Source organism: Bos javanicus, chromosome 2, assembly GCF_032452875.1.
Source record: "Bos javanicus breed banteng chromosome 2, ARS-OSU_banteng_1.0, whole genome shotgun sequence".
Classification (NCBI taxonomy): Eukaryota; Metazoa; Chordata; class Mammalia; order Artiodactyla; family Bovidae; genus Bos; species Bos javanicus.
Window position 1 is genome coordinate 95,314,042 of NC_083869.1, and position 26,971 is coordinate 95,341,012.

The window sequence follows — 26,971 nt, forward strand, 5'->3', positions numbered from 1 at the left end:
TTACTCAAAATTGTATTATTTGTTTGTAAACTTGCTTATTCTCTTCTCAATTCTACTGTGAATTCCATTTAAAGAACCTCATTCATCTTGTATGTATTGATCTTTGTAATAGTGCTTGGTACCTGGTGAGTACTCATGACATTTTCGTAGAATAAATGAATGGATGAATGATCATACATGGCAAAGGATTTAGAAGAATCCCCGAATGCTAGAACCCTAACCCCCACCATGAGGGGAGATGCTTAGTGGCTCAGTTGTGTCTGACTCTTTGTGACCCTTTGGACTATAGCCAGCTACTGTCCTCTGTCCATGTGATTTTTCAGGCAAGGTTTTTCAGGAAGTGGATTGCCACTTCTTCCTCTAGGGGATCTTCCTGTTTCAGGGATTGAACCCATATCTCCTGCATTGCAGGCAGATTCTTTACTGCTGAGCTCCCCTGGTGACTCAGATGGTAAAGAATCTGCCTGCAATGCAGGACACCCGGGTTGAATTCCTGAGTCAGGAAGATCTCCTGGAGAATTCCATTGGCAGAGGAACCCGTTGGGACTGCATAGCGTCGGACGTGACTGAACAACGAACACACACAACCCAAATGCTAAGAACTCTGTTTAAACCTTTTACGTCTCTGCACTAAAATTTGCCTAGCTCAGTTAGATTTTTATCGGTAATCTTAACTTGAACCTTTGTTTTATTGGTCACTGTTTGAGATTCGAGCCGAATCCTGGGTTTGTCTAAAACAAGGGGGTGGGAGGCAGTGTCTGACAAGAGTCCTTTATGTAAGAAGAATGTATGGGGAAATCCACTTGGGAAAGGATTTAAAACATTTTCATTGCTCATATATGGAGAGGCCCGGGTTTAAGGAGCTGATGATGTGGTCCATCAGAACAAGAGAAGACATTTGACCCCAGATAAAGCCTTAGATTGCAGAGTGAAGTGAAGATACTGAATAATAATCATGCCCACCATGACCAGAGCAGAAGACACACCCCCTATTTTACTCAATGACCTGTGTGGAAGAAAGAGCAGGAGTAGTCTGCTCTTGAATATGGGTGATGGGGATTCCTAGAACTGAGGACTTTACACAGGGAAGAAACTTCTTTCTGGATCTGGGGGAGCCAAGAACTTTGATAAAGTTGGTTTTAAAGGAGAAAAAAGTCAAGTAATTTTCCACTATTTAAAAAAAGCTGTTTGAAGACATGATGGAGTAAATGAAGCAACTGCTCACATATTAACTTCTGCTGAGACATCTAGTAACTGACTTATCTTATCTTGATTGTGGGAGCCTATGCCCTTATGCATTCTCAGAGACACAGGATAGACTGATCTGCACGAGAAGCACAGGATTTTCTAGCTCTCTTTACAGAAGAATGAAACCTCTGCTTGGAACCTTTTATCTGTTGGGTATGCTGGTTCCTGGTTGGTTGGGATATGATAGGTGAGTATGAAGTGGAAGGAGGGGTGACTGGTATGATTTGGATTGTCTAAATGGAAAGCTTCTTTTTAATATCAGTGCAGTTGGATTCTCCACTCTTCCTACCCATTACACACACCACCATGAAATGAGAATAATAATGACTGAAATTTTATCATTGAGCATTACTCTGTGTGTGTGTGTGTGTGTGTGTGTGTGTGTGTGTTAGTTGCTCAGTCATGTCTGGCTCTTTGCAACACCATGGACTGTAGCTTGCCAAGCTCCTCTGTCCATGGACTTCTCCAGGCAAGAATACTTTTCCAGGGGCTCTTCCCAACCCAGGAATCGAACTGAGCATTACTCTGCAGCTGCTGCTGCTAAGTTACTTCAGTCGTGTCCAACCCTTTGCAACCCCATGCATTGTAGCCCACCAGGCTCCTCTGTCCATGGGATTCTCCAGGCAAGAATACTGTAGTGAGCCATTCCCTTCTCCAGAGCATTACTCTAATAATCTTTAAATAAATATATAGATCTTCAACAAAGATTTCCTAGCACAGTGTATGATAAATACCAATAGATATGTCATATTTTGTAATTGAAAAAAGAAAACTGTAATGAAAATTCTATATCCCTCATTTACATAATTTCTCCATTTATAAATCACATTATTCTAATTATTCAGAAAATGTTTCAAGTGTTTAAAACTACCAAACAATTTCACTCAGACATAATTACTGTTGATGTTTTTGAATAGATAGTGAGATCGCTAATTAAGCATATAGTACTACTGCAAACATTTTTCAGTTAAGTTGTCTTATACAAAACTTCTTATGGCATTCATAACTTCTTAAAGCATAATGCAATCACTAATAACAGTTCATCATTGCTACCCTACAAGGCAGAGTGATTCCTACTGTCATTTGGTACATAATACTGTGATGCACATCCAGCCATATGATAATTTTTGTTGTTATTTTGCAAATTTTTTATTATTTCCCTAATATAAGTTATAAGAAGTGGAATCACTGGGTTAGAAGCTGCAAAAAGCTCAAGAATCTTGCTACATCCGCCCTCTAGAAAAGCTGCATCAGTTTACACTTCCAGCTACAGTGTATGAAAGCACTTTTTAAGCATTTTCCAACTTGACAAGTGAAAAATGCCCACAGTTACTTATTTTTCATTTTGTTGATTTCTTATAAGGTTAAGTATTTTGTCTTATTTATTATTCATTTTATGTTTATAAATTGCTCATTCATGTCATTTGCCCATTTTGTGTCCTTTCTCCACTCATAATGAAGAACTTTTTTGAATATATAATATATATAAACATTGCGTGTATGTATAGTTTCAAAATAAAGTATATTTTCCTGTATTAATATTATACATAGCTTATTATTCTGCACATTTAATATATCTCATCATGCATGTGTGGTTATAAACAGTGTTTCTTCTTTAGTTCCATGTTTAATCTAATCCTACAGCAAACACGCTCTCACTGAACAGAGAAATCCAGTCCAATTTTTGCCCCAGATTAACTGTATGACCTCAGCCTGTCCCTCAGCTTCATAGACAGTCTGATTTCAGGTATATAAAGGAAGTCCAGGATCTAGTGATACCTAAAGCTCTTTGCATCACCATCTCATGTTTTCATTACTTTACTTGGGTTTCATATAGATACTGCATTTATCTTCTCTTCTGAGATTCTTCATTCATAAATCAGAGACAAAGACTTACATATGTTACAGGACTTTGATTGGAATAAAAAACTTGCTTAAAATATCACAAACCTTCAAACTTACATATTCTTTGAATCAGTATTCCTTCTTCTGTAAATTTATATTGAGAAAACAAACTATGGAAAGAATCATATGCACTGAGATATAGCTTTATTTATAAGATAAACATGATATTAAATATTATAACATTTGGAAACAACCTGTGTGCCCCACATTAAGGTATGTAAATATTGATACATGACATATGACAGTAGGATATTATTTATCCACTAGAATAATAACTATGAAAAAATTAATAGCATGGGAAAAGACATGTTTTATGCTAAAAGAAAGATGCAGAACACAAAATGTAATAAAAAATACTTTAAAAAAATAGAAGAAACCAGGTATGTACCAAAATGGACACTGTTATCTTTGGCTGGTAATTCCTTTCCTTTTCCCTCAATTATTCTTCATTTTGCAAATATCTACAAAGGAGATACATAAAATTTTTATTTTAAAAATGATTGACAAGCCCAAGTTAAATTATGGAAGTGATTTGGCTCAGATATGGGGAATCAGACAAGATGGCTTCCAGTGCACAGCTCCTCATCCCAGCTCTTGAGCAAAACATTTCAAATCTCCTAGTCCTGGTCCTTGTTGATGGTTTTCATTTTCATTTTCATTATTATTTACTGACATTAAATAATGCCCACTTTCGTATGGCTCTTACCAACTCAAAACATAGGTTAGCTGCCATTTTTGATTCTCCTTACACACTTCGTGTGATGTAGTCAGTTCAGTTCAGTCCAGTCGCTCATTCGTGTCCAATTCCTTGCGACCCCATGAACTGTAGCATGCCAGGCCTCCCTGTCTATCACCAACTCCCGGTGTCCACCCAAACCCATGACCATTGAGTCGGTGATGCCATCCAACCATCTCATCCTCTGTCGTCCCCTTCTCTTCCTGCCCTTAATCTTTCCCAGCATCAGGGTTTTTTCCAGTGAGTCAGCTCTTCACATCAGGTGCCCAAAGTATTGGGAGTTTCAGCTTCAACATCAGTCTTTCCAGTGAACACTAAGGACTGATCTCCTTTAGGATGGGCTGGTTGGATCTCCTTGAAGTCCAAGGGACTCTCAGGAGTCTTCTCCAACACCACAGTTCAACAGCATCAATTCTTCACCTCTCAGCTTTCTTTATAGTCCAACTCTCACAGCCATACATGACCACTGGAAAAACCATAGCCTTGACTAGACGAATCTTTGTTGGCAAAGTAATGTCTCTGCTTTTCAATATGCTGTCTAGGTTGGTCATAACTTTCCTTCCAAGGAGTAAGCGTCTTTTAATTTCATGGCTGCAGTCACCATCTGCAGTGATTTTGGAGCCCAGAAAAATAAAGTCAGTCACTGTTTCCACTGTTTCCCCATCTAATTGCCATGAAGTGTTGGGACTGGATGCCATGATCTTCTTTTTCTGAATGTTGAGCTTTAAGCCAACTTTTTCACTCTCCTCTTTCACTTTCATCAAGAGGCTCTTTAGTTCTTCACTTTCTGCCATAAGGGTGGTGTCATCTGCATATCTGAGGTTATTGATATTTCTCCCAGCAATCTTGATTCCAGCTTGTGCATCCTCCAGCCCAGCATTTCTCATGATGTACTCTGCATAGAAGTTAAATAAGCAGGGTGACAATATACAGCCTTGACATACTCCTTTTCCTATCTGGAACCAGTCTGTTGTTCCATGTTCAGTTCTAACTGTTGCTTCCTGACCTGTATACAGATTTCTCAAGAGGCAGGTCAGGTGGTCTGGTATCCCCATCACTTTCAGAGTTTTCCACAGTTTATCATGATCCACACAGTCAAAGGCTTTGGCATAGTCAATAAAGCAGAAATAGATGTTTTTCTGGAACTCTCTTGCTTTTTCAATGATCCAGGGGATGTTGGCAATTTGATCTCTGGTTCCTCTGCCTTTTTTAAAACCATCTTGAATATCTGATGTAATAGTAGTCCAGAAAATCTACAGTTAACAAGGATGACAAGCTTTGTAATCTTTCCCTTGATCATTTAGGGAGGTGGTCTATTATATATATTACATATTCCCAATATGTAGAATCATTTGGATCAAGCCTATGGATCAAGGATATGCTTGATATCCATATGCTCAGTCATGCCCAACTCTTTGTAACCCTTTGGACTGTAGCCCACCAGGCTCCTCTGCCCGTGGAATTTTCCAGGCAAGCATACTGGAGTGGGTTTCCATGCTCTCCTCCAAGGGGTCTTCCCAACCCGGGAATTGAACCCCCATCTCTTACATGTCCTGCATTGGCAGGTGAGTTCTTTACCACTAACACCACCTGAGATGCTCCAGTAATTACTGTAAAATACTATGCAGTCAATAAAAATATTTATAATGAGTTTCTATTAGTTTGAGGAAATGTCTTTGGTAGAATATATAATAAAAAGAAGCAAAAACAAAATTATATATAGATATAATTTGCACTGTGTTTATTAAAAAATATGCACTGATAAAAGCCTGAAGGGAAATATGTCAAAATATCAGCAGTGGTTAACTGAAGAATGAAGAAGATGGGATTATTCCTTCCTTCTCTCTTCTATTTTTCTTCTCTCTGTACTTCCTAACTTTCCACTTATAAGCAAATGTTAATTTTGTAAGAGAGAAAAAAAATTGAAAATACATTACTGTCATGAAATATTCATGTAACTGTTTCCTAAGTATTTAAATACAAAATTTGCCTCAATATACATTAGGATTTTTTGCCTCTTTCAACATTCCAAAAAAAATTTCATCAGACAATCTTTGATCTGCAGTATTTATTAATAATGTACCCCAAGAGATCATTTTCTCTGTTAAACATTTTATGAATTCCTATTCAAAAAGAATACACAACGTACAATAATCTTTTCATTTGATCGTGAGATGAGACTGGTGATAATCCGGGGGATTAGACAGCTTTTTCCTTCCCTATCTACATGTATTATGCATCACCCAAGAAATTGCCTGGAAACAGGAAGCTGCCTTTTCTAAGTATATGGTTTATATGTTGCTTGAACTAAGTAACATTTGGGGTTTTGAGATATAAGTATTGTGTTTAATGTCATGTAAAATGATCAGCACTTCTAATATTAGGGGTTTTCATTCAAATCTCATATGGTTCACTTTTTTTGCATATTGTATGGACCCAGTCATTCAATGCTGGGCTTGGACATTTTCCAGACATTTAACTGGGGCAAAGTTGAAGGTCGGTGCTTGATAGTGTCCAGTGACCTTTCATTTATTCCCTTCCATATTGTAAAATTGCTTGGGAATACCAGCTCAGTTGAAACAGAAATTCACCAGCTGCCAGGACTGCTTTTCAGTGTGTTCACTTTCCTATGTTACCAAGTAGATGACTGTGATCGAAACAGACCTTTGCTGAACTATGTGATGGAAATAACCGTGTTGCCTTGAACAACCACCATCCCTGGTCCCAACCACACAGGAAAGCATCTGCAGTGATCTCCTTTCCCAGTTGTACAGTCAGTGTGAGGAGTGAGAAGGAAGGGCTGAATGGACTCTTCTCATTAGCTTCATTTCCTCTCCTCTCCCCATTCTGCAAAAGCACTGAAACTAGGTTCCAACGCATTTATAGTGCTAATACTTTTTTAGCTTTCTTGTAGTCCAAATTAGAGATTGATAATTTTTAAAAAAGGCTAATAAACATTTTTATGCATATTTTCTAGAGTATAATGAATGTATAATTGGACTTCCCAGGTGGCACTAGTGGTAAAGAACCCCCCTGCCAATGCAGGTAGATGTGAGATTTGTGGGTTGGATCCCAAAGTCAGGAAGATCCCGGGAGGAGGGCATGGCAACCCACTCCAGTATTCTTGCCTGAGAATCCCATGGACAGAGGAGCCTGGCAGGCTACAGCCCATGGGGAAGCAACGACTCAGACATGATAAGCGATTTAGCACACACACAAATGTCTAATTTAGCCTCTGTAACAAAATCTTCAGAGGAGAAAAAAAAAAAAATCCAACAACCTAGGACACTAGTATTTACCTTAAGGATTATTGTTAGAACTATATATAGAGTTAGAACAGTGCTGACATACATAATTGCTTGTAAAATATTGGTTGTTATTATAACCAGCTACTTTTCAGTTTGGAATTCTCCTTCTCCTGTCCTCAATATACTTAGTGCACTATTTAATTGGTAATTAGGCTCTAGCTTATCATACCTCACTTTATATTTTTTAATAGCTAAGTTATTTTGCTTTTCATGTATTTATATCTCACTTCCTTAAGTAGATTTTAAGCTCTGTAAGGAAGAAATCTACATTCTATTACTATTACTATGTTATCACTTTTGCATAGAGTCCCAAGGGTGCCTGCCTATTGGATTGTTGAATGAATTAGGTAAGATAATAATGTAAATGTTTAGACTGGTGCCTAGAATATAGTGCCCAATAAGGGTTAACAAATGTTACTATAACATATATATATGAGATGATTATTTGATAATAGCAGATGAAATGAGCTTCTGAAAATGTATGGGTAAGTTGAATTTAAAAAAATTTTAAACACCAAGGGATGTATGTGTTTTCTTTATAAAATGTTAATATGTTTTGTAAATAATCAGCCTCAACATATTACACTTAGAGTATTTTTAAACTGAAATTGTTCATTCTGAAGCACTCTGATTTTCTTAAAAAAATCGAATAAATGATAAGCATTAGAAATTCATCCTTGAGTGGAAAAGTGTATTGCTCCACAAAAATTACAATTTTAATAGCAGTTGTTTCTTGTAATCTCCTTTCAAAATTAATTTCATTGTTTTAACTAATTATCTAGACAATCATATCTTGTGAGCTTTTCTTGGACAGGCTAAATGAAGTACTGCTCATTTAACAATAAAACATTTACAGCTTTGAAGATAAAGAGGTTCTGCTAAGTTCAGATTATTATTATTAATATGGTAACAATTAAAATCATGGAATTGTGTAGAGAAATTGATTTCTACTACAGTGGGTGATTATTATGGTACATGGTGTTAATTGAGCAGATTAAAATATTAAATGTAGTCAGTTCTACATTGAAGTTATATTGATGTGAATGGAACTTGAGTTTTAATTAATTTATCAAAATATTTTGTAGTTTGATATTGTTTGAAGATAATATCAGTTAGATGGCTAAAGTATACTCCATATGATTAGTATTTTCAATATTATTGTAGCAAAATAGGGTTTTTACTTAGCATTGTTTTGAATTGCTACTTTGTTTTAACATACATTAAGCATTAACTAAGTTCCAAAATCACTGCAGATGGTGACTGCAGCCATGAAATTAAGACGCTTACTCCTTGGAAGGAAAGTTATGACCAACCTAGTTAGCATATTGAAAAGCAGAGACATTACTTTGCCAACCAAGTTCCATCTAGTCAAAGCTATTGTTTTTCCAGTAATCATGTATGGATGTGAGAGTTGGGCTATAAAGAAAGCAGAGTGCCAAAGAATTGATGCTTTTGAACTGTGGTGTTGGAGAAGACTCTTGAGAATCCCTTGGACTGCAAGGAGATCCAACCAGTCCATTCTGAAGGAGATCAGCCCTGGGATTTCTTTGGAAGAAATGATGCTAAAGCTGAAACTCCAGTACTTTGGCCACCTCCTGCGAAGAGTTGACTCATTGGAAAAGACTCTGATGCTGGGAGGGATTGGGGGCAAGAGGAGAAGGGGATGACAGAGGATGAGATGGCTGGATGGCATCACTGACTCAATGGACATGAGTTTGAGTGGACTCCGGGAGTTGGTGATGGACAGGGAGGCCTGGCGTGCTGCAATTCATGGGGTCACATAAGAGTCGGACACGACTGAGTGACTGAATTGAATTGAACTGAGTGCTATTAACATAGAAAGAAATCACTCCAAATATAGTTATTGGGTAAATGAATGATCAATTACTATGCTCTTATAATGAAAATATAACCCTATATTTAACTTAGGTAAAAACTTTTAGTTAGGGAACCAAAACATTCCTCAAACATTTGTGTGGATTGAAGACAGAGAATTAGCTCTATGACTTACTAACTCTGTGACTGTCTGCAAGTTACTTGGTTTCTCTTGGCCTAGTTTCCTTATTTGTAAAACATGCATGATGACATTTCACAGAGTTGAAATGAGAATAAATCATATAGTGTGCATTATTGTTCTGGCACAATATCTGGCACAAAGGAGAGGCATTGAATACTTTTATCAAACTGTTTGTTAAAATATAAGCCATACATGGCTATCTATTTCATAGGCCTATATCTATTATGGGCTTCCCAGGTGGCTCAGTGGTAAAGAATCCACCTGCCAATGCAGGAGACCTGGGTTCTATACCTGAGTTGGGAAGATCCACTGGAGAAGGAAATGGCAACCCAATCCACTCCATTATTCTTGCCTGGGAAATCCCAAGGACAGAGGAACCTGGTGGGCTAAACAGTCCATGAGGTGACAAAAGAGTCAGAGATGACTTAGCAACTAAGCAACAAAGAATATATATTATAGAAATTGAATTAATAACCTTACAAAACAGAAAGCACCAAGCCCAGATGGGTTCACTGGTGAATTCTATGAAATATTTAAGGAAAAGGTTGTATCTCTACAATTTCATCCAAAAAATAGAAGCAGAGGGAATATTTTTTAATTTCTTTGAGGCCAACCAAATATCAAAACCTCTATTTTTGCTTTATTGACTATGCCAAAGCCTTTGACTGTGTGGATCACAGTAAACGGTGGAAAATTCTTAAAGAGATGGAAATACCAGACCACCTGACCTGCCTCTTGAGAAACTTGTATGCAGGTCAGGAAGCAACAGTTAGAACTGGACATGGAACAACAGACTGGTTCCAAATAGGAAAAGGAGTATGTCAAGGCTGTATATTGTCACCCTGCTTATTTAACTTCTATGCAGAGTACATCATGAGAAACTCTGGGCTGGAAGAAGCACAAGCTGGAATCAAGATTGCCAGGAGAAATATCAATAACCTCAGATATGCAGATGACACCACCCTTATGGCAGAAAGCAAAGAGGAACTAAAAAGCCTCTTGATGAAAGTGAAAGTGGAGAGTGAAAAGTTGGCTTAAAGCTCAACATTCAGAAAACAAAGATCATGGCATCTGGTCCCATCACTTCATGGGAAATAGATGGGGAAACAGTGGAAACAGTGTCAGAGTTTATATTTTTGGGCTCCAAAATCACTGCAGATGGTGATTTGAGCCATGACATTAAAAGACGCTTACTCCTTGGAAGGAAAGTTATGACCAACCTAGAAAGCATATTGAAAAGCAGAGACATTACTTTGCCAACAAAGGACCGTCTAGTAAAGGCTATGATTTTTCCAGTAGTCATGTATGGATGTGAGAGTTGGACTGTGAAGAAAGCTGAGCGCCAAAGAATTGATGCTTTTGAACTGTGGTGTTGGAGAAGACTCTTGAGAGTCCCTTGGACTGCAACGAGATCCAACCAGGCCATTCTGAAGATCAGCCCTGGGATTTCTTTGGAAGGAATGATGCTAAAGCTGAAACTCCAGTACTTCGGCCACCTCATGCCAAGAGTTGACTCATTGGAAAAGACTCTAATGCTGGGAGGGATTGGGGGAAGGAGGAGAAGAGGACAACAGAGGATGAGATGGCTGGATTCCATCACTGACTCAATGGACGTGAGTCTGAGTGAACTCCGGGAGTTGGTGATGGACAGGGAGGCCTGGCGTGCTGCGGTTCATGGGGTCGCAAAGAGTCGGACATGACTGAGCAACTGAACTGAAATATCAAAACCAGTCAAAGACATCATGAGGCAAAAAACACTATAGATTAATATCTCTCATGAACATAGATGTAAAAATGCACCACAAAACACTAGCAAATTAAATCCAAAAATGTATAAAATGAATTCTACACCAGGCCCACTGACTGAATTTATCCCAGATATGCAAGCCTAGTTTAACATTTGATAACCAAAAAATGTAATCCATTACATCAATAGGCTAAAAATTTAAAAATCACATGATCATGTCAGTACATGCAGGAAAAAAATTTTGAAAAAATCCAATAAATGGTGCTGGAACAATTGGACATCCACACACACAAAAAGTGAATCTAGACACAGACCTACAGTCTTTACAAAAATTAACTCAAAAAGGCTTACGGACCTAAAAAATGTAAAATGTAAAACCATAAAACTCCTAGAAGATGATGTAGGAGAAAGCCTAGATAAATTTGGGAATAGTGATGATTTTTTAAATACATCACCAAAGACATGAACCATGAAGTATATAATTGATAACCTATACTTTATTAAAATTAAAAACTTCTTCAAAAGATAATGTCAAGAGAAGGAGAAGACTAGGTACAAAATGAGAGAAAATATTTGCAAAAGACGTATCTGATAAAGCACAGTTATCTCAAACATACAAAGAACTCTTTGTTAACAACAACAAAGAGACAACCTGATTTTAAAAATGGACAAAGGACCTGAATGGACACCCCTCACCAAAGAGGGTACACAGGTGGCAGATAAACAGAGGACACATCGCTGGAGAGAATGCGAAATGGCATGGTCCCTTCAGTCACTCCAGAAGACCACTTGGTAGTTTCTTACAAAATTAAATATACTCTTGCCATATGATCTAGCAAACATGCTCCGTGGTATGATCCAAATGAATTGAAAACTTACGTCCACAAAACACTGCACACAGCTGTATATGGCAGCTTTACTCATAACTTCTAAAACTTGGAAGCCACCAAGATATCCTTCAGTGGGTGAATGGATAAATAAACTGTGGTAATACAGACAGTAGAACATCAGACAGCGCTAAAAACCTGCCTGCCAAGGCAGGAGACATAAGAGACCTGGGTTCGATCCTGCGTTGGGATGACCCCTTGGAGGAGGGCACAGCAACCCACTCCAGTATTCTCGCCTAGAGAATCCCCATGGACAGAGGAGCCTGGAGGCTATAGTCCATAGGGTTGCTCAGAGTTGGACAAGACTGAAGCGACTTAGCATGCACAAAAAGAAATGAACTATCAAGCCCTAAAAGGACATAGAAGAAAGTTAAAATATTACTAAGTGAAGGAAACCAATCTGAAAAGGCCACATGCTGTATGATTCCAACTACATGACATTCTATAAAAGGCAAAACTAAAACTGAAAAGATCAGTGGTTGCCAGGGGTTAGGTGGGAGGGAAAGATGCATAGGCAGATCAGAGATTTCTAGGGCAGTGAAGCTCTTCTGTATGATACTATTAATATAATGGTGGATACACATCATTATACATTTGTCCAGATCCATAGAATGTACAGCAGCAAGAGTGAGCCCTCATGTAACCTGTGGACTTTGGGAAATAATGATGTGTCTATGTAGGTTTATTATAACAAACAGACGGCTCTGGTGTGGGATGTTGGTAATGGGGGAGGTTGTGTGTGTCGGAGAGGGGCAGGGAACAGTGAGTATATAAGAACTCTCAGTATTTTTCATCCAATTTTGCTGTGAACCTAAAACTCCTCTAAAAAACAAAGCTTGTTTTTAAAAATTATAAACCACTGCATTAAGATTCTTACAACTGTATACAGTAGTGTGGTTAATACTTCAGGCTTTTCACTCAGGCTGTCAGAGTTTAAGTCCTAATAATACTTTCCCTGTGACTCAATTTCTTCATCTCTGAAATGGGAGTAATAAGAATACTTTGGGGCTTTCCTGGTGGCTCAGTGATAAAGAATCTACCTGCAAAAAAGAGATGCAGTTTGACCCCTGGTCTGGGAAGATTCTGTGTGCTGTGGAGCAACTAAGCCCGTGTGCCAGAACTATTGAGCCTATGCTTTAGAACCTGGGAGCTGCAATAAGAGAAGCCGCTGCAATGAGAAACACCAGCACTGCAGCTAGAATGTAGCCCCTGCTCACAACAACTAGAGAAAGCCCACTTGTAGCAACACAAAGACCCAGTGCAGCCAAAAATAAATAAATAAAATTATTTTTTAAAAAGAGAATACCTTATCCTAGGACTTAACCAGTGGTCCAGTGGCTAAGACTTCACCTTTTCCAGTTCAGGAAACGTGGGTTTGATCCCTGGTCTGGGAACAAAGGTTCCATATGCCTCTGCTGCTGCTAAGTCACTTCAGTCTTGTCAGACTCTGTGCGACCCCATAGACGGCAGCCCACCATGCTTCCCCGTCCCTGGGATTCTCCAGGCAAGAACACTGGAGTGGGTTGCCATTTCCTTCTCCAATGCATGAAAGTGAAAGTGAAGTTGCTTAGTCGTGTCCGACTCTAGCGACTCCATGGACTGCAGCCTACCAGGCTCCTCCGTCCACGGGATTTTCTAGGCAAAAGTACTGGAGTGGGGTGCCATTGCCTTCGCCATATGCCTCAGGGTGTGGCAAAAAAAAAAAAAAAAATACCTCATCTTAGAGTTTTCCAAAAAAGTGAGAGATTTATTATCTCTCTGAATTATCCCAGCCTCCCTGCAAAGTCCCCAACCCGCAGATGAAGAAACTGCAGCTCAGAGGGGCTCAGTGGTACCCATGGTCTCACAGTGTGTAAGCTCCAGAGACGAGACTTGAGGACTGACTTCCGTCCTCAAGGTGCTGTGCATGTTGGTTTCCACTGCTTTTATCATCAACCTTCCAACCCTCATGGTATCCTGGTTTCATGGCTGCTTTTTGTCTTTGCAGATCCCTCACACAACAGAGACAAGAAGTTGTGGATAAAGTAGTGAGTCCGTGGAGGATCCTGGAGACATATTCTTATAACAGATATCACCCCATGGGGGAGGTAAGCACGGACACATGGGGGGTGGGGTTGGTGGCGGTTACAACTGCTTTACGGTGGGCAAGGGATAGTTCATATCCCTGTTAATATCTACAGACCAGAGGGCCCCAGAATGAGAAGGTGAGATTTGTCTGTGCACTGAGGCCAAGGGATTCACAAACATCATCCTGTGACCATCACCATTACAGATACAAATCTAGTGATAGAAATAAAAAGGCAAATCAACAACCAAAAGAAAATAAAAAAAAAAAAAAGAAAAAGGATGCCCCAATCAGTTTTTCCAGTGGAAACATGGATCAAAATTAAATGTTACTCTCGTTCATCAAGTCTTTTAACTGCTTTAAGTAGGGCAGGATCAGTGTGTATATGGATGTAAAACACAGGTGGAGAAGCCTTCTGATTGATTCCCGTTTAGCTGAAAGGGTGGTATTTCTGGTAGGATACAAGAAACACAGGCAACAGCTCTCGAAAGAAATATTTGTATTGCTATGAAGATATGTTTAATGGTTTTTGAAACTGGATACAGTAAAAAGTATATATGCATATATGTGGTGTGTGTATGTGGTATTATGTAACACTTCTTTCAAAGTAAACATTTCTAAAAATAGAATTATTGGGTTAAACAGTCATTTACATTTTTTATATAAATGCCCAAATTGCCCTCCAGCAAGGCTTTGCCACTTATTTCCTCAGTCTTGGGGAATATATTAATATTTTCCAGATTTTTTTTTCAAAGAGTACAAGAAAGAATTTACACTTTCTTCTGTAACATTCACCCCAAAATACTAAAGTCTCTTCGATTTTCTTTTTTAAACAAGATCCAGTAAGATCCATGAGAAGTGTACGTGCTGGTATCAGAGATGAGATATACTTGGCTCGGCTACTTGCTCTGTGACCTTGTCCAAGACATTTAATCTCTATGTTCCTCAGTTTCCTTATATGTGAAAAAGGAATAGCAGTACTTCTCCTGCAGTTTGGTTGTGAGAATAAATGAAATAGGCTACACTTTTACTGATGAAGCAATAAATAAAATGATAGCTGCAACTGTGATGTGCTATTTATGTCTCTCCCAGGACTCAGGGCACTGCATCTGATCCAGTCTCATCACAGAAAAGCATATAGTACCCATGTGATGAGTTGTTAATCTCTTCCCTCAGTTAAGTATTATTACTGTTATAATAATGCATTTTATCCATAGATATTCCATGCCAAAGATGAAAGTCAATTGAGACACAGAAATTTGTCTCAGAATTGAGAGAAAATTGAGACAAAGTCAATTAAGACACAGAAATTCAAATAGAATTTGTTATGCCAAATTAATTATTATCATTTACCATAATTCTTATCATTCAGATAATTCTGCTAGACAGAAATTGAATGTGGAGGGTATCATATGCTGAGGACTGTCCTAATATGTCTTATCTTGGTTAATTGCTTATTTCATTCTCCCTTAAAGGACCCTTAAAGGACTTTATTTCATTCTCTCCTTAAAGTTATTAACTTGGTCTTGATTTAGAAATTTCACTGTTCTGCGAAGGGGCATACCCAGACTCTTCTCCAATTTTGGATCCATGGACATTAACAAAGGATATTTTGGGGATTCAAAGAAGATCCCACAAAATAAGCTTATCCTGAAATTTCTGGCATGATTGAGTGCCACAGCAAAGTCCAGAAGTCTGATGGCTCTCTGAAAATTGTGTGATTGGACAATGTTTCGGAAGTGTTATTCTGCATTGTTGAACTTGATCATTCTCAATCATTTATTTGTGAAGTTCAACAGGGTGTCCTAGCCTGGGTGGTAGAGTAGATCTTTAAAGAATATGGGAGAAGGGACAATTATAATTCATTGGTTTAGTCTTTCATTTGTGTGCTAATGAACAGCCAAGAGCTGAGAGTTCAGTATCTTCATGAAAGAAACAATTATCTTAATTAGAGGCAAGCAAAGGATCTTCTAATTGATAACCTCAGCCCTCCCTGGCTGTTTCAGATCTACCAGTGGATGAGTGAGATAAGGGAGAAGTACACGGAAGTGGTGACACAGCATTTCCTAGGAATGACCTATGAGAGCCGGCCCATGTATTATTTGAAGGTGAGTGAGAAGGCTGAGAGTTACAGCCTTATCCAAGGATATTGGCTTACTATTCAGGGGCTACTCAGAAGTACGGACAAGGTTAAAGAGACAGGACAGAGAGATGCTGACTTTTCCACCCTAAACTGGGCTTTTAAAATTAACAACTTGTAAATGCTTACATATTAATCATCTGGGTGGAATCATATTCGGAAGTAAAGAGAACTTCGGAAGTAAAGAGAACTGGGAATGGCTGGGTGACACCACGGGCCTGCTTGCTCAGTCGCTCAGTTGTGTCCAATTCTTTGCAGTCCCATGGGTTGTAGCCCATTGGGCTCCTCCGTCCATGGGATTTCAGGCAAGAATACTGGAGTGGGTTGCCATTTCCTTCTCTAGGGGATGCTCCTGACCTAGCAATAAATCTGCATTTCTTCAGACTCCTTCATTGGCGCTAGGATTCTTTACCACTGGACTACCTAAGGCCCAGAAGTAAGAACTTACTCCTTAGTTTTCTTCCTGCTGGGCCTCACTTGTCCCTGCTAAAACCGAGGAACTTAGAATCACGGATGGTGGTTGGAAAGGACTTAAGACGCTCTGGCGGAGAGGTTTCCAGACTGTGTTCTGTGAAGGCCTTGATGCCTCCAGCGCTCCCACAGTTGGGGTGGTGGGGGCAGGAAGGATGGTCTGCATAAGGGTGACATCCCCAGTTCACTTTTCATGCTTTTGAGTTTTTACAAAATTGTTTTTTAAACACATTCAGTTCAGTTGCTCAGTCGTATCTGACTCTTTGCGACCCCATGGACTGCAGCATGCCAGGCCTCCCTGTCCATCACCAACTCCCAAAGTTTACTCATACTCATGTCCATTGAGTCTGTGATGCCATCCAACCATCTCATCCTCTGTCATCCCCTTCTCCTCCCACCTTCAATCTTTCCCAGCATCAGGGTCTTTTCAAATGAGTCAGCTCTTCACATCAGGTGGCCAAAGTATTGGAGTTTCAGCTTCAATATCAGTCCTTCCAATGAACACCCAGGCCTGATCTCCTTTAGGACTGGTTGGATCTCCTTGTAGTCCAAGGAACTCTCAAGAGTCTTCTCCAATACCACAGTTCAAAAGCATCAATTCTTCAGCGCTCAGCTTTCTTTAACACATTATTTTCCATAAAAATATTTGAACATTATGGACAACCTTTATTTTTGGTTCCCTCATTTTTTTTTCCCAAGATATTTCTGTGTTGTTGGGTGTTGTCATTATAGACATGCCTGAACAGGCTAAGTCGGCTCCTGCCCCTAAAAAGGGCTCTAAAAAAGCTGTGACCAAGGCCCAGAAGAAGGACGGTAAGAAGCGCAAGCACAGCCGCAAGGAGAGCTACTCCGTGTACGTGTACAAGGTGCTGAAGCAAGTCCATCCGGGCACCGGCATCTCGTCCAAGGCCCCGGGAATCATGAACTCCGTCAACGACTTTTTCGAGAGCATCGCTGTCGAGGCATCACGCCTGGCGCATTACAATAAGTGCTCGACTATCACATCCAGGGAGATCCAGACCACCGTGCGCTTGCTGCTACCTGGGGAGCTGGCCAAGCACGCCGTGTCCGAGGGCACTAAGGCTGTCACCAAGTATACCAGCTCCAAGTAAATATTATATGCCTAGCCGCTGTTAACAGAGAAGGCAATGGCACCCCACTCCTGTACTCTTGCCTGGAAAATCCCATGGACGGAGGAGCCTGGTGCAGTCCATGGGGTCGCGAAGAGTCGGACACGACTGAGCAACTTCACTTTCACTTTTCATTTTCTGAGGGAACAAAGACCCAGAGAAGTAAAGTGACTTGTGCAAAGTCACAAAGTCAGATCATAGCATAGCCAGAGGAATAAGCCATTCCCAAAGTTCTCTGCCCCTTTTGCATATGACATAATGAAAAATGTTTGAGGCTGATTAACCACTTTTCCATAGACTCTCAGGTTCAGACCAGTGATCTTTCAATCCTGATTGCTTAATACTGATGCCTGGGTCCCATTCACAGAGATTCTGAGCTAATTGCTCCAGGATGGGTCCCAGGCACCCCTTGAAAGCTCCCTAGATGATCCTAAGGTACAGGCAGGGTTGACAACTGCTACACCTAATCAGTGGGTTTTCAAAGGGCGGCCCTGGACCAGCAGCATCAGCATTACCTGGGAACTTGTTAGAAATGCACATGCTTGGGCCTAACTGCCAGTCTACTGAATCAGAAACTCGCGAGTTGGGCTCAGCAATCTGTGCTTTAACAAGCCCTCCCCCAGGTCATTTTGATGGACACTCAAGTTTCAGAGGGCTTCCCTGGTGGCTCAGATGGTAAAGAATCCACCTGCAATGTGGGAGACCGGCGTTCAATCCCTGAGTTGGGAAGATCCCCTGGAGAAGGCACAGCAACCCATTCCAGTATTCTTGCCTGGAGAATCCCCATGGACAGAGGAACCTGGTAGGCTACAGTCCATGAGGTCACAAAGAGTTGGACATGACTGTGCAACTAAGCACACACACACAAGTTTCAGGACCACAGTGCATTTCTAACAAGTTCCCAGCTGGTGCTGATATTACTGGCCCAGGACTGCTCTTCAAGAACCATCACCAAAGCAGTTTGGCATTAAAAACTAGCATTATTTGTTTGCTGTCCTCTTACTACTTACTATAGACATGTTATTTTGCAAAGCACATCCTCAAATTTTAGTTACTCACAGTTACAAAGAAGTCTATTGACTTCAAAACAGAATTTACCCAGGAGTTGACTGCTATGTTAAACGTGAGCCACCTACCTACGTGACTTTCCATAGGCTGTCAAGCTGAGCTGAGTCAGCCAAGAAGATATCTAAACATCCTTTGCACAGGACATCTTTTAAAAAAGAGAATTGACATGTAATAAGGAGACAATAAAGGTAAACTTACGGTCATATATATATATATATATTCATAAAAGGGAATTATAAGACAGAATTAAGGTGAAAGGTACATTAGGAGCTTTGAAAATGGGTGAGGCTAAAAGGAAAAATTCCTTGAATATAATGAGTTCAGCCGCATATTTCAATATTTGTAACTTTCTCGTAGATACAGAGGGAGAACCTTCATCAGTCCAACTCCCAGGAGCTTTCAATGAAAAGAGTCCAGGACATTTACAAAACAGAACCAGATGTGACTGTTACAAACATGGGCATGTTCACAGCTTCTCCACCAAAGAGGATCTGTAATTGCTAGGTTAATCCATAATTGCCCCAAAAGAGGAGGGGATCTCTATTGCTTTGAGTGAGGCTGGACACGAATGACAAGTGGGAAGAGGAGAAAGAAGACTGGGTCAGCTGGGACTGGAGGAGTCTCTAAAGAAAGAGGAAATTAATGAATTTAATAAGCATTGCAGGACATTGTGTATTTGGATCCTTTCTCAGTTTTCAAGAAGTTTAAATGTAGTACATGTGTGCATGTTAAGTCACTTTAGTTGTGCCTGACTCTTTGCGACTCTGTGAACTATAGCCCGCCGCTCCTCTGTCCATGTGATTTTCTAGGCAGAAACACTGGAGCGGGTTGCCATTTCCTTCTCCAGGGTATCTTCCCAACCCAGAGATTGATCCGGCATTTCTTATGTCTCCTGCATTGGCTGGGGGGTTCTTTACTGCTGAGCCATTGGGGAAGCCCTTAAATGTAGACTGGGATTCAATTTAAGTTCTTTTGATTCTTGAATGTTACTACTTGTGTACTTTTTTACTCTGAGTGAACTCTATGTGGGAAGGTTTTATACAGTTTATAGAGATTTAGCGTCACAGTTTGTGGCTTGGAAGTTTTGGCCTTTATTTAAAGTTAGGGAATAATTTAAGGTATAGGGAAGACCAGGCTTTGTGTGGGGGACGCAGGGGAGTCAGTAAGTTGTCCTAAGAAAAATAAGAGAGCAAGCATAACCATCAGTTCAGTTCAGTTCAGTTCATTTCAGTCGTTCTGTCGTGTCTGATGCTTTGCGACCCCATGAATTGCAGCACGCCAGGCCTCCCTGTCCATCACCAACTCCTGGAGTTCACCCAAACCCATGTCCATTGAGTCGGTGATGCCATCCAGCCATCTCATAACTATAGGAGGGTCATATTGGTGGGTGTCTTTACCAGCAGCCTTGCCTCATCCTTGAAACCACGGAATGGAGGGAGACAGGTGCCCTTAGGGGAATAAAAAAAGATCTAATAACTTTTCACAGTGGCTTGCAATCATAAGCAATTATTTGATAATGGAACACAAATGTCCCCTCCAGATCAGCCAACCATCCAGTAACCCCAAGAAGATTATCTGGATGGACTGTGGAATTCATGCCAGGGAATGGATTGCCCCTGCTTTCTGCCAGTGGTTTGTGAAAGAAGTAAGTGTTTTTAACTTTCTCACAATGGCTAGTTGTGCTTAGTCGCTCAGTCGTGTCTGACTCTGCAACGCCATGGACTGTAGCCCTCCAGGCTCCTCTTCCCATGGGGATTCTCCAGGCAAGAATACTGGAGTGGGTTGCCATGCCCTCCTCTAGGGGATCTTCCTGACCTAGGGACTGAACCCAGGTCTCACACATAGCAGGCGGATTCTTTACTGTCTGAGACACCAGGTGGTTAACTACCCTACAAAACACCTGTCACGTCTCGGCTATTTAGAGAGCACGTTTCTTTTCACATGTTGGCAAGGCAGCTCTCCACTGAGCTGCTCCTTCACCTCAAAGTGAATGGAATTCATAAGTAGGTTCACTGAAAACTGAGTTAGATGTTCTGGTGTCTTTTTAGTGCACCCAAAATCATTTTTATTGGAAGGTAAGCAAATCTAAATGGAGAAGAAAATATATCTTGGGAGTCAGAGATGAATTTGAATCCCAGAGCCATCTCTTTCTAATAGTCTGGTGCACAATTTCTAACACCAGGACCCCTAGTTTTTCACCTGCAAAAGGTGTATGAAATGACTACTTCAGTGCCTGTTGTGCGGATTAAGAGATTAACACAGAAACTATCAATACCTGGCACTGTGAATTCTCACATATTACCTATACCCCTCCTTAGGGAATAAGACTTTAAAATTAATATAAGATACTTTTGTGTCAAGGCTTTTCAGAAGCCCAAACAGGATGACATCCACAAGGAGTAGTTCTCAAAGTGTAGTTCCTAGACCCACAGCATCAACATAACTGGGAACTTGTTCAAAATGCAAATTCTGGGTTTCCACCTCACTACCTCATATCTAGTGAATTGGGGCTGGGGTGGAGATGGGGGGGTGTATAGCCAGGTGGGCAGTATTTTAACAAGCCAGCCTCCAGGTGATTCTGATATATGCAGAGGTTTCAGAAAGACCACACATTGAACAGGACAGTTGAGGCAGGATTGATGGGCAAAGGCCAGTGTACACTCACCTCCTACGATTAAGCTGAAATTGTCAGAAAATTGAAAGAAAAGACCTCTTCCCAGGATCATTCCAAACCTTTTTCTATTAAATGTCCAGATTCTACAGAACTATGAAGACAACTCAAGGATAAGAAGGCTCCTTAAAAACCTGGACTTCTACGTGCTTCCGGTTCTTAACATAGATGGTTACATCTACACTTGGACGACTGTGAGTACATTGAGTTTGGTCCTGGGATGGGTTCACGAACTAGATCTTGATTCAGGTTCATTTTCTGACTTCAGTCACTGCAACTATAAAAATGTTTCGTGGTCATTTAAAGGAGGAAACCTCATTTGGAATTAAAATCCACATTTTTAAGTCAACAATCTAAGTTAAGTTTAGGATCAAGGAGGCTGAAGGCCTTTTTTTAATATTTTTATTTGTTTGTTTTTGACTTATTCCCAGTGTTTCAGCCAGACTTAATTTTTCTTCCACTCCATCTCTTTAATATTTGTGGATTGCCTGTCACCTGATAAGGATTATGTTGGTATAAAATTCCTACACTACCGTGTATCCTTAAATCAGTTCTTGAAACATGAGTGGCACAAATAATCTATAAATTCTAACCCAACCTTTATTTTTCCATGGTGGTCATGCATATGGAGTTGTGGACAGGGGAACATCTCATAAAATTATCTTTTTTTTTTTTTTGGCTGCATTGGGTCTTTGTTGCTTTGTGCAGGGTTTCTCTAGTTGCAGTAAGCTTGGGGTACTCTTCGTTGCTGTGTGTGGACTTCTCATTGCGGGGGCTTCTTCTGCTGCCAAGCACAGACTCAAGGGTGCACAGGCTCAGTAGCTGTGGAGCACAGGCTTAGTTGTTCTGTAGCATGTGGGGGTCTTCCTGACCAGGGATTGAAACCTGCATCGACAAGCGGATTTATATCCACTACACCACCAGGGAAATCCAAGATTTTTATTTAATAGACAACTTCCTCTTTTAAAATGTTTCTAAAGCATACCGCTCCAGAAGTCAGAGCCCTGTTTCTAGGGAGTATTCATTCCTCCCACTTCTTCCAGCTCCCCCAGACCTTCAAGGGACCCCTTTCTCTGTAACGGCCTCTCTGGCCCAGTATGAATCAAGCCCTTCCCTTCCAGCTTGTCTGGTGAAACATGTCTTTATCCCTATCTCTACTCATCAGTTGTCTGCTTCCAGAAATGTGCACAAACGATCTCTGATGCACCTGCAAGAGCCTTTTTCCATCTGCCAAGCCATTTCTCTTTCATTCTTTATCACTTGAACCTAAAAAAAATGACTCTCTGAAGCTTTTCCTGATTAAGCAGATCACATCCACCAGGCACTATTAATCTGCCCATGAGGGAGAGGCCAAATTACCCCTCCAAAGTGATGGTTTACACACATGTGCACTTAGGGTTGTACAGATGTTCCTGTTATTGGGGGTTACTAACCCATCTGGGGGACTAAAAATTAAATGCACTAGCTTCATAATGTTGAGGCAGGTTCTTCCAGACAGTCCTAGGAACTATTTTTCATGTTCAAGGACCACCCATCATCACTAACACTGTGATTTATGAGACCTTAGAATGACAACATCCCTGTTTGTTTCCCTGTTACAGGATCGGCTTTGGAGGAAGTCCCGTTCATCCCATAATAATGGCACATGTTTTGGAACAGATCTCAATCGAAACTTTGATGCATCCTGGTGTAGTAAGTACATGCTTACTAAGTACATCATTAGTAAGTAGATGAATAACAAAAAGCAAAAAAACGGAGCAGAGAAGCTAGGAAAGAGGTGCATTACTAGAGTTAGTACTATTTATATATGCAACTTTTGAAATAAACATCTAATATTGTATAGCTTTCTGGACTTCCTGGTTGGTGTTACTCTGTCTAAAGAGATGATATTATCTATGCAATAAGAACAGCAACACTCATATGCAGGACTCTTTTCAAGTGAGATTGCCTAAAAAAGGGCAACGATGACTTTGATCAGTGTGCATATATTTGAAACTCATCACTCTTTTTAAAAATATATCGTTCAGTCACTAAGTCATGTCTGACTCTTTGTGACCCCATGGACTGCAGCATGCCAGGCTTCCATGACCTTCACTATCTCCCAGAGTTTGTTCAAACACATGTCCATTGAGTCAATGATGCCACCCAACCATCTCATCCTCTGTTGCCCCCTTCCCCTCCTGCCCTTGGTTTTTCCTAGCATCAGAGTCTTTTCCAATGAGTCAGCTCTTCACATCAGGTGGCCAAAGTATTGGGCTTCAGCTTCAGCATCAGTCCTTCCAATGAATATTCAGGATTTGTTTCCTTTAGAATTGACTGGTTTAATCTCCTTGCTGTCCAAGGAACTCTCAAGAGTCTTCTCCAGCACCACAATTTGAACGCATCAATTCTTTGGTGCTCAGCCTTCTTTATGGTCCAACTCTCACATCTGTACATGACTACTGGAAAAACCACAGCTTTGACTATATGGACCTTTGTTGACAAAGTGATGTCTCTGCTTTTTAATACACTGTCTGGGTTTGTTATACCTTTTCTTCCCAGGAGCAAGTGTCTTTTAATTTCATGGCTGCAGTCAGCATCCATAGTGATTTTGAAGCCCAAGAAAATGTGTGTCCCTGTTCCCATTGTTTCCCCAACTATTTGCCATGAAGTGATGGGGCCAGATGCCATGATCTTAGTTTTTAATGTGGAATTTTAAGCCAGCTTCTTCACTCTCCCTTTTCACTTTCATCAAGGATCTCTTTAGGAATTGGTATAAAGAAAAGTCAGAGAATTATCCTTGCAGATATTTTTTACAACATGAGGGCAGAACAAGACAAACATTTTCTTCTCATCAAGGCATTTTCATGTTTCTGAATCTGAACAGACTCAATAGATTGGAAGCAAATAGAAATAAGGATGGATAAGAGCAGTCTGGTTAAAAACCAAATGACAAAGGTTCAGATTCGGTGGCTGTGTGTGTGATCTTGGAAAAATTGCTCTCTCGGCTTTAGTTTTCTCTTTTTTTAAAAAATGTGGCTCAACATAATACCATCTTATCAGGAGGTTGTCGTGGGGATTCAATGAGATGTATCAACTTGAAAAATATTCACAACCTAAAAGTTGAGGATTATGTTTTATTTGGTGAGGATTTTTAGGACTTCAAGCTTGGGAGACAGTGTATGAAGTGACCTTGAGAGAGCTACTCTGAGCAGGTGAGGGGGAAAGCCAGGTTTATGTAGAGTTTCGCAATAAAGAGCAGGTGGTCTGAAGGTCAAAATATTATTGTTAATGAAAGAAAACAGATATACCAAGATAAGGAATTTAACCCTTTCTGTGTATGGGAAGATGCAAGAGTCTGGACTGAAACCATTCCTTTGATATGCACCTCAGCTATCTGGGGCCAGTATTGTCTGTTTTTCACCTCCTGAACTTCCTTGGGGCTCACTGCAGAGAGTGGCTGCATTTTGATGGCTGCTAGATGGCAAGTATTCTTCTCCTTCCCGAGTTCCCCCAGGGCTCAGCTCACACTGAAGGGCTGCAATTGGTGATGACTATGAGGTCGGCCCTGGGATTTCTTTGGAAGGAATGATGCTAAAGCTGAAACTCCAGTACTTTGGCCACCTCATGCGAAGAGCTGACTCACTGGAAAAGACTCTGATGCTGGGAGGGATTGGGGGCAAGAGGAGAAGGGGACGACAGAGGATGGCTGGATGGCATCACTGACTCGACGGACGTGAGTCTGAGTGAACTCCGGGAGTTGGTGATGGACAGGGAGGCCTGGCGTGCTGCGATTCATGGGGTCGCAAAGAGTCGGACACGACTGAGAGACTGATCTGATCTGATGATATCCTTGTTTACTGATATGGCAGGAAATATCCCATTTCTCAGATGTCTCACAGGAGGGGCTGAGCACAGTGCCCAGCATGGAAAAGGTACTCTGTTGATGGTCCTTATTATTACTGGTGAAGACAACTGACTGAAAATAGCTGTTTTTCTATCCTTGCAAAATAGCTCTAGAGAGACTCATGCCAGTAAAACAGCAAGAGAGACACTTAGGACAATAAGACTATGACAGAGGCTGACCCTGGAACCCAAGAACTGGTTCCCAAGCATTCGTTTCAGGGTTCCCCAAAAATTTAAGTGAAAGATTGCTGAAAATGCTTTTCCTTTTTGCATCTTCCTTCCCCAGCCACATAAGCAGGGAGTTTGTTTCTAAATCTGAACATCAACCCTCCTGCCTTTCTGTGCTCCTCCTTAAATGACATTTAACCAGGACAAACTTAGACAAGCAAAGGCAAGCCTTGATTCCACCCACAGATGCCCTGAGTAAGAGTGAATCCTCGCAACCCACCCCCCGATCTCAACCCCCACCCAAGTTGGTGCTAAACGGAGACCATGATGCCTTCCTTGGGGTTTCCTGTATATTTCAGGTATCGGTGCATCTCACAACTGTGAAAGTTTAACGTTTTGTGGAACAGGACCCATGTCTGAACCAGAGACGAAAGCTGTTTCCAGCTTTATCGAGAGCAAGAAGGAGAACATTGCCTGCTTCCTGACCATGCACTCTTATGGACAGCTCATTCTCGTGCCTTATGGCTACACCAAAAATAAATCAAATAACCATGAGGAATTGGTAAGCCCATACACAGTGCCGGAGCCCTGAGAGGCCTCAGTAGGACTCTGCCTTCCTTTACCCCCTCGTTTCCTTTAATAGGACTTTGGCTCCAGCCCTGCTTTTGTTCCCTCTGCTTTTCCTTATTTTCTTTCTCCCGCTTTTCTCACCTTGCCAGACGCCTGCTGGGAAGACTTCAGGTTAAATGCTGCTTTACCTACGTTAATTAACTACCTGTTTCAAAAAGTGTCAAGTTGGGAGACATCTTAGGTATTCGTGTATAATATAAATGAGATGATTATGTTAATAATCTGTAGGAATGTGCTTTCATTTCTGTAAATTCTCTTGAAGCTCAGTTCAGCAATTATAGCTTCTGAACCGTGCTTTAAAGAACTTGCCAGCTGTTAGTGGAATATGGCATATCTAAAATAACATGGCTAAATAATATCTGCTCTCTTCTCTGCTCAACACAATGCTTTATTTCCCTCTGAACTCTGCCTCTAGTTTTTGCCTAGGAATATTTGTAAGGGGAAGTGCCAGTGGAATTCAAACCGGGGCAGGGAAATTCTGCTTTGTCTTATCTGGGGTCCTTTTCTGAAGCTCTGTTTACCCAAGCCCTGATGGGCAGAATTGCTGGAAAGTACTGGGCTCTTGCCCTTTTGTGAACCTGAGAACAATAGACATAAGTCAAAGAAAGGGTCAATTTAGAATTGTTGTAGTATTTGTTATCTTTTCCTAAAATTTATTTTTTCAACTTTTAATTGTGATAGAATCGATATAAAATTTACTATCTTAACCATTTTTAGGTGGACAGGTCAGTAGTTACATATATTCACATTATTGTGCAACCAATCTTCAAAACTTTCACCTTGCATCATCAAATATCTCTACCTGTCAAACAACTCCGGACCCACCCACCTTGTCTCTGGCACCCACCCTTCTACTCTCTGTCTCCTGAGTTTGACTACTCTAGGTAGCTCATAT

The 26,971-nt window shown here is 40.6% G+C and overlaps 1 protein-coding gene across 1 annotated transcript in view; it reads left to right on the forward strand.

Annotated features, from left to right (window-relative positions):
• Positions 1 to 1,240: 1,240 nt before the first annotated feature.
• The window catches only part of CPO (carboxypeptidase O), a 32,003-nt gene continuing 6,272 nt past the window's right edge, over positions 1,241 to 26,971 (forward strand). Inside the window, exons 1-7 of the mRNA XM_061382665.1 lie at positions 1,241 to 1,435; positions 13,836 to 13,935; positions 15,920 to 16,021; positions 20,263 to 20,367; positions 21,477 to 21,587; positions 22,995 to 23,085; positions 25,806 to 26,008. Of these exons, the coding sequence (XP_061238649.1) occupies positions 1,368 to 1,435; positions 13,836 to 13,935; positions 15,920 to 16,021; positions 20,263 to 20,367; positions 21,477 to 21,587; positions 22,995 to 23,085; positions 25,806 to 26,008 (780 nt within the window). The 5' untranslated portion in view covers positions 1,241 to 1,367. The remainder of the gene's footprint in view (positions 1,436 to 13,835; positions 13,936 to 15,919; positions 16,022 to 20,262; positions 20,368 to 21,476; positions 21,588 to 22,994; positions 23,086 to 25,805; positions 26,009 to 26,971) is intronic.